The following is an 8,715-nucleotide window of genomic DNA, read 5'->3' as shown; positions in this document are numbered from 1 at the left end:
GTGTTACTACATCAACAGAATCATGAAGAATCCATGCAGGCATCTACTATTAATTTTCTTTGTATGAGAATCAATAAATAGATTATGATTTTACAAGCAAATTTTAAAATTTTGACAATAAAATTATGAAACATAATCCAATTAGTATTATATGAATATTTACAAAAGTGATTCATGGTTATTGTAAATAATTAGTAAACTAATGATACTTAAATAAAAAAATATAATATAAATCAAAATTATATAAATTTTATTTTGAATAATAATGATGATAGTATTTTTATTTATTCAATATTCTTATTTATAAAATGTTATAGTTGTTAATTAATTTATTGTAAAAGTTAAAATCTAATTTTTTAGAAAAAGCGTTGATTTAAAAAATAAATAAATTTTAAGCCATTTTAGGTCTATTATTAGTCAACTGTACGACTACAATGACATGGTAAACAAAAAGTTATATTTAATATGATTAGTCAACAGAAATAAAAGTGTTTGTTAGTTTATATAAAAATTGGTGTTTTATTTCAACCAAATTTAAAAATTTATGATTAAATGATATCTTTTTTACCGGCTAAAAGATTTTATTAATTATTGTCAGCACAAATGTTATTGTGAGTCAGTAGAGCCATTATGTTGACGATGAACATGCACAAATGATGTTGAGAGAAATCAAGACTTCCATGTAGTGATTGAGTTGACCAAATGTTGGCAACGGGAACTGTAGGCTTCCTCTTTGATGTATTAAAGGATACTGAGGTTATCTCCTTCGAATATGACTTTCCTATAACCTAAAAATGAGCATGCTTGCATTGACCAAATCAGAGCAGACAATTGTTACTCCATAATTGTTGATCGTCCTTCAAATTTCCCCATTCCAGCTTCGAAAAGAGTATCATGTTTATTACGAATTAACCAACCTATTCCAGAGTCTTGAGAGCCTTCACGATGAGCAGCGTCGTAGTTACGATTAAATGATATCTTTGAATATATATAAAATTCTAATTTTTGGTGAAAATGCTAATATTAAAAATCTGAGCGTATTAAGTAACAATCTGGTTTACTCTAAACAGAATTTAATCTCCTCTTACCGAGCTGACTTCAAACCGTGATCCGTTTTTGACCGAGATCACTTCTTAATCAGCTCCTTAGCCATCTCCAATTGGGAACACAATCAAAACTATTAGTCACATTTGGCGTGGTTACGGTTTTTGTCCACTCACTTTCAAAACGAAGGGAGATATATTTCTAAATTAAAAAAAACCATATAAGAACCTCAAATCTTAATGGGTTTCTTATCAAATATTGTACTCAATACATATCAAGTCAACAGGAAATCACTTATTCTTGATTAAGCCAAGGGGCTTTAGGTTTTGCAACAACCTAATGGTTGAAAAGTACGTTAAGATGAAATTGATAAGATAAGCCCCTAAACCATGGTTTCCTCTTATTTGTTCTGACGACAGAGATTGATGCTGTTCTAGAGTACTGCAATACAATCGATCTCGATCTTTGCGTTTAGTGGCAAAGCCGCCACTTGGTATGTGGATCTTGCTGGGGGAGCATCTGGGAAGTCTACACCAGAAAGAAAATAGTTCAAAATGTTTCCCACCAACTTTAAAACCATTACAACTATGCATTTTGAACGAAGTTTGAAGACTAATGTATCTTGTTAAGTTGTTAAACAACTCACATTTGCCATATATTTCGTTCACTTTTTTGAAGTCAGCCAAGTCAGCCAAGTCAGCAAGCCTGTGACCAAAAAAAAAGAAATATATAAATTTTGTATTTTTAGATTCAAAAATCATGTGAATAAATGATCTTTGTTGAAACAAAACGTACATGATGGTTGTCTTCACCACGGAGCAGTACTTAGCACCACCAGCTTTCAATATCTGCCCCATGTTCTTGAGTATACCTTCGATATTCCAAAAACATTCACAGAAGCAATTAGACCCGTGGCGGATCTAGAAAAATTATTTGACGGGGGCACACAACAAATATATTTAATAATATAATTTTATATTAAAAACTGTCATAAAATATTAATATATATTAAAAATCATTATAAAAAATTCTACAATTTTTATTAGCAAAATAATAAATTCTACAATCAAAACTAGTTATATATATATATACACATATATAATGTAGTATTTACATATGTATTATAGTATCATAAATGTCACTATATCATAAAGAAATAAACTCTGAAAAATTAAATACAAAGTAAATATATAGTTTACTATTTTAATATAAATAATTTTCTTATTTATTAGCATTTGTAATTTCAGTTGTAGAAAATAATTAATTTTAAAGTTGTTTCAGAAAAAAATGAAATTTAGAAACGTAAAAGAATGAAAATAATTAATAATAGTTAAATAAACGAAGCAGTTATGTTAATGGAAACAAAAGAAAGTAATTGATAATAAATCAAATTTTGTGAAGTGCAATTAATTGTTCCTATGAATATATGGAAACGTGACAAGCTAAAAATTTAAAAAGTTAGAACTGTAAAGCAAAATAAAAATAAAACTAGACCCTGATCCGCGTGCCAGCGCGGATATGAATTTACGGTTTATGGTTATTTATTTAACTAAATGATGTATTTGTTATATTTGATGTATTATATTCACCAAGTAAATAATTTTTTGGCATCTTTAACCCATCTATTTATGATGAATATTCGATATCATATACAAAATTGAACAAATAGACGTAATTAGAGAATTGTAGACAATATATAAAAACAATGGTTATTAATGTAAAATATGAAGAAATATTATATCATGACTTAGTATGACATAAAAGATTATAAATTAGTTATACATGTTTAAAGAAAATAAAATGATTTTTAAACTTCTATGAAAAATTTAACATATAAAAAAGGGTGATGAATTAGTCATCAAATTGTAAATAATTTCATACTTTTGTTAATAATAAATTATTTATAGTCTTTATTTTTCGTCAAGATAATTATTAAATGTCCATAACATTAATATGTTAAAAGGCCATATTATGAAAGCTCATGTTGTAACCGTTTTTTTTCGGGAAGTGTAACAAAAAAAGTTACCTTTAACTCTTCGTTTTGTTTAAGTTCTCTGTCGGTAAAAGATTAAAAAAAATCTCTCTATCTTTTTCAATGTTCAATTTGAAGCTTATTATGCGAAAATCATACGCAAATATATGCAATTGGTTGGAATCTCTATATCTTTATATTCTTATAAATTTTAATTTTATTGTTTCCTCTTCTGCAAGCAAATCAATTACCGAAGTAATAGATCAATTGGTTGGAATCAAATATATTCTTATAATTAGTGTAATTATGGTTACAGTTTCTATTTTTAATAGGTACATTAAAGATACGACTTTGAAGATATTTTGTTTTGAATAATAGAAGATATTGGATTTTGAGTTTGTATTTATTGATTTGTTTTTTTTATAAAGCTTAGAAAATCAGTGGGATGATTGGTTGATACATCTTATAAAGAAAACGAAAACTATAGGTGGTTTTACTATTATACATCGATCGATGCATGATGTAAGTTGACTATATAAAACTTGAGCATGATCATTTCAAATTAAAGTATAGGTAGGTTATATGCATTTGTTATATTGTAGTTAATATATTTTAAATATTACATAAGTCAAGTGATTCACGTTTTTGTAAAAATAAAATTCAAGTTCATTATTGGGCCGTACTCGTCCGTAATAAGCTACGTTAAATATGATGTATTTTTAGGTTTATTTAATGACATTAAGTTTAAATTTCATTAAGGAAAACTCATTAATTTAACTGGAAAAGATAAGCATTAAAATAGGTAGATTCATTTAATGACATTAAATTTAAATTTGATTAAGGAAAACTCATTAATTTAACTGGAAATGACAAGCATTAAAATAAGTAGTTTAATTTAATTCTCAATAGCATAGAAGTGTAAATAATTTAGAAAATTTAGGGGTATTTTTTAATGAGTACTTCTCTTTTAATAATATATATAACTGATGGGGGCACCTTTTACCAATTAACCTACTGGCGTGAGCTGTTACTTTCATAACTAAATAATTTATATAATGTAGTACGTGCCCCCGTAGTCTACACCGTGGATCCGCCCCTGATTAGACCTTTCTATATAGCTACGTACACACTAGAACTCTATTTTGAAAACTAATAGTTACCAAATCAGCAGTTCAAAAGTAAAACCTCATAAGTTCCAGAGACTAAACTCAGCTTGAGTTAGGCACATTAGTTATATTATCCACATATTAACCTTTCACTGGTCAAACAACATCTATGGCAAATCTAAGAACCCATCTACTTTGGATAAAAATCACTAAACACAACAAAGTTGAAAGTGCATGGGAAAGTACTGTATAAGCAAAAGTAGTCTTTAAAGAGACCATGGTGACAATTTAAAAGCTACTTCACCTGGTAAGTCTGATCTTCAACGTCGTCCGAAATAAACTCTCCAGTCTACACACACGGAAAAAAATGAAAAATTAAGAAGCCGGAGAGTAATGGTGAATTTACTTTACTCTATGCATGTTACATAATAAACTAAAAAGACGTGAAACAAACCTCAGGCACAAGTCCAAGAACACCTGAAACGAAAACGAAACCGTTGGCTTTGATGGCCTGAGAGTATGGTCCTACAGCAGGTGGTGCTTTATCTGTAGACACAACTTCCTTCTTACCTGAACATTTTTAGATTCAACACTATCATACACTGACCCAAGACTAATAATAACTTGATGCATTGAAGATAAACGAGATAAAAGAAAAGCCAACGCCGGGGAGTTGGGTTCAGCAATCTTTAGAATCGGGTTATTTTGTTCGAGTCAGTTTGTAATCTAATCCTAATTCCTTTGGGTTTTATTTATAAAATTTCTTTAGAAAAGAGTCAACGCATTCTATCAAAACTTTAAGGACGTACAAATGATAGGTAAGTGGTTATCATCAGAAGCAGATGCTGAGACAGAGAGTGAAGCGAAACGAAGAGGGCTCGACGACATTCTGAAAAGGGAAACACCAGTGGACGTTGCACCAGCGGCGACCAATGGGGTACGAGTGGAAGAACGAAGTGAGGCGGAGAGGTCGAGTCTTGGAGCGTTTATGGATATCATGACGGACCAAGTCATTTCACTTTCTCTCTCAGGCAGCGTCAAGAGGTACAAAAAGGACTCGGAGCAAAATAGTAGTATATAGAGACAGATTTAGAGAGAAATGTAGGTGAAGACTGAAGACGAAGAAGAATAGTTCGTACTCATTATTATTAGAAGACTCGATGGGATATTGGATTTAACGCACATGATTCTCGTGTCGTGTCTTTTACTCCTCCTTTGTCAACTTCCCAACTCTTTGTTCGAAATGTTTTAATATTATTAGGACATAATTAACCCTAGCACCCAAAATGGGAGGCCTAATTTTTATTTATTTTTTTTGTTTTTGTTTTTGTCTGATTAAAAAAAAAATTAAAAATGAACCAATCGCGGACCTCCACGTGTCAGTGGTGTCCGGGAACACTGGAAACAACCTACTCTTGTTGCGCTTAATTAAGCGTGCTTACTTTTTCCATTTTTTTTTTAAATGGTTAAATATCCCGGTTAATGGTGGCCTTATTAGGCTCGACGGGATCTCGGATTTAACGCACATGATTCTCGTATCATGTCTTTTACTCCTCCTTTTGTCTTCTTCCCAACTCTTTGTTCGAAACATTTTAATACCATGACATAAGACTTGATGGGATGAGGATCTCGGATTTAGCGCACATGATTCTCGTGTCGTATCTTTTACTCCTCCTTTGTCTTCTCCCAACTCTTTGTTCGAAACGTTTTGACATTTCTGATTCTAAGACCGATGCGATCGGATTTTTCATTTTACAGTTAAAAATTAATTATAGTCATTAGACCCACTGGGCCCATAAAGCCCATGACAGTTAAAAATTAATTATAGTTATTAGACCCACTGGGCCCATAAAGCCCATGAGTTTATCCATAACATGTCCATTTTATTCTCTACGTGAATTTCTTAGGACAAATACGTGTTTGATTCCTCATCGATATGGAATATGTACAAGTGTGTTTTGAAAGATGGTCTCTACCATATATGTACAAGTGTGTCACGAAAGTCACTTGCAGCAACTACTCATCTAATCAAAATCATATGAAGTGTGTGGGTACATCTCTCTATCTTTCTTCTTGTTTGTCATTCTTCCCAGTCCTTCACACCAAACCAAAGAAATGTATATGAATTAAGGTTACAAATGTGATGATGAAATTATGATTATGTCGTATTCGGAGATGATTTTGGTGAAAATTCATTACCTGTAAGCAAATCGAACAACTATCAAATGTTTGATGATTTGAACAACTATTAAGCGTCGGGATTGTCCTAAATAGAGTTCATCGAAAATAAATAGAGTTCATCAATACTCTTTTGTTTTTTGGTTACAATCACACACTTTTGATATCTCCATATAACTTGTGTCAAGTCCCATTGTCTCTAATTTATTTATTTTTGTTGAACTTTTTTATTTTAGTTTTATCACAATGACGTGTATATTGTTGGCATTGAATTGAGATGGTGACATAATGTCCCATGGCCATGATCGAGTTTCACAACCGAAAATTGTTAATTGAGACGAGGTGAAAAATTAAAAGAAAACAAAAGAAAAGTGGAGTGACTGAAAATTGATAGTATGTTTTTAGCACAGCCGGTCTAACCAATCCCATGATGCATTCCTTACTCTCCTCATTAAATATCACTTTCCAACTAAAATCATATGACTGATTAGCTTTATTGGTTAATTAAATATAGGGTGACAACAAGGTTGATCACCATGTTGCATCAGTCCAAAGAGTTGGTCTGTTGTGATGTGTGTGACCTTGGAGAAATCCAATGTCTGTGGTCTGTGACCTTCCTTGGCTCCTACAATGAGAGCTACCACAAAACTATAGCTACATCAGAAAAAAAATAGTGGTAACTAGTGATATTATAAAATAGTTATCCATAGAAAGTGGATGAAATCAAGCCATGTGACATATTAAACAATACATTACATAACCGAAAGTGTCTTTTGTAAAAGAATTTAGAAATTCAATCCACAAATGATATAACTTATTGAATTTAGTTAAGGGTAGGCATGAATGCATAGGGAATGTGGCATTATCACACACATTTTGGACCCTGCCAGCTTATGTACACTACGAATTAATAAGTTTTACTCAAATATACAATATTTTAGGACAATTGACTAGAACCATACATATATTTTTTTTATTACTGACATTTTTTAAATACCAAGTGTGCCTTTTTTTTACGTTATGAGAAAAAACGTATTTACAAAAATGCCATTACTTTTTAATGCCACGTAATCAAAAACTCGGCGCCACGTAGAAATTCGGGTATGTGTTTTCATTAAGTCGGCCGTAAAGAGCTATATATGTCGTTACGGTTGAGTTATTGCTACGTTACGGCTGAATTAAACAACGCGGCTGACTTAAGAGAAAACGGCTGACTTAAGAACATAAATCAGCCGTTAGTTACTGCTGATTTACAGAAATCTGGCTGATTTATGGGATAACGGCTGACTTACGTACACAAGTTACGGCTAACTTATACATCGGCGGTTTGATTTCTGTAAAATTTGGCTGAGTTGTAGTTAAGACACGGCTGAGTTATGTTTCCACGGCTGAGTTAATGAACATCGACGGGCTGAGTTATTGAATTTACGGCCGACTTATGAGATGTTGTTACGGCTGAGTTATATTTAATCAGCCGTCATTGGATGGACTAATAGTAAACTCAGCTTATTTACGACTGACTTATTAGCGAAAGATTAATTACTAGAATATCATTTGTTTGACGGCTGATTTATTTGACGATATGGCTGAATTAAGATTTTTCATCCTAATTACAACTGATTTATTAGCGAAAGATTAATTACTGAAATAGTATTCACGTTTCGGATGACTTGCATTGTACATGAGGGCTGATTTATTTAGGCTGAGTTATATATTTGTTTGGCGGCTGACTAACCGATTTTCCATGTTATCCGCCATGTCATCAATTCGGATTTGCCATGTCATCAATAATGTTACAACAATAAAATCAGGGTCTATGTTATTCTTCATTCTTCATCTTCTTTATCTATCTTCTTCAACTTATTCTTTATCTTTCTCTGAGATCTTATGGTTTTGGTAATTATTGTTTCCGCAACTGGGTCTGAAAACATGAATTTTTTAAAATTGAAAATCTAAGACAGATCTACTACAGTCGTCGTCGTTTTCGATGATGATCGGTTAAAGAAGAAGCTTCCTCTCCTCCAGTTTCATCTATGGCGGTCCTATATCCTGCTGCTCCCTCTCTCATCGGATTCGTCGTCTTGCAGAAGAAAAAAGACTCAAAGAGAGAGATGAAGAAGCTAAGTCCCGTAAATTGTAAGAAAAGAAGAGAGTTGAACAAAAAAAATAAGAAAATGAGAGAAGACGAAGAAAATGATGAATTTGAAAGCTGAGTTTATATGTTTGATGACTCAGATGGTGCGTCATCTGAATATGAGAACTTTATTTCATACACTAAGTCTCCAACACATACGTTATGGCTGAATTATCCTTACGTTACGACTGAGTTATGCATACGTTACGGCTGAGTTTATAATTTTTATAACCATATAGTTTTAGGGTTTGAAGTTCAAATTTAAGAAAAGATTTAAGTTT

The 8,715-nt window shown here is 31.8% G+C and overlaps 1 protein-coding gene and 1 long non-coding RNA gene across 2 annotated transcripts; both read right to left on the bottom strand.

Annotated features, from left to right (window-relative positions):
* Positions 1 to 1,425: 1,425 nt before the first annotated feature.
* LOC106301812 lies at positions 1,426 to 1,912 on the bottom strand. Its single transcript, XR_001262290.1, has 3 exons — positions 1,840 to 1,912; positions 1,691 to 1,749; positions 1,426 to 1,572 (listed from the first exon to the last, which is right to left on the bottom strand). It is a non-coding gene; the product is annotated as an uncharacterized LOC106301812 (long non-coding RNA).
* Positions 1,913 to 4,555: 2,643 nt separating this feature from the next.
* Positions 4,556 to 5,151, bottom strand: LOC106338061 (reactive Intermediate Deaminase A, chloroplastic-like). Its single transcript, XM_013777124.1, has 2 exons — positions 4,932 to 5,151; positions 4,556 to 4,692 (listed from the first exon to the last, which is right to left on the bottom strand). The coding sequence occupies exons 1-2, from the start codon at positions 5,134 to 5,136 to the stop codon at positions 4,556 to 4,558; spliced, it is 342 nt and encodes a 113-aa protein (XP_013632578.1). The 5' UTR covers positions 5,137 to 5,151.
* Positions 5,152 to 8,715: the final 3,564 nt, after the last annotated feature.

The sequence above is a fragment of the Brassica oleracea genome, chromosome C1 (genome assembly GCF_000695525.1).
Source record: "Brassica oleracea var. oleracea cultivar TO1000 chromosome C1, BOL, whole genome shotgun sequence".
In the NCBI taxonomy this organism is placed as follows: Eukaryota; Viridiplantae; Streptophyta; class Magnoliopsida; order Brassicales; family Brassicaceae; genus Brassica; species Brassica oleracea.
Note: the sequence above shows the minus strand (reverse complement) of the source record. Positions and strands in the feature narration are given on the sequence as shown.

Bases quoted from the DNA above. Each gene is read 5' to 3' on its own strand.
- LOC106338061 (XM_013777124.1), bottom strand. From the start codon at position 5,136: ATGACTTGGTCCGTCATGATATCCATAAACGCTCCAAGACTCGACCTC. The intron at 4,693-4,931 runs GTACGTCCTTAA...AAAAATGTTCAG, and splicing joins TAACCACTTACCTATCATTT to GTAAGAAGGAAGTTGTGTCT.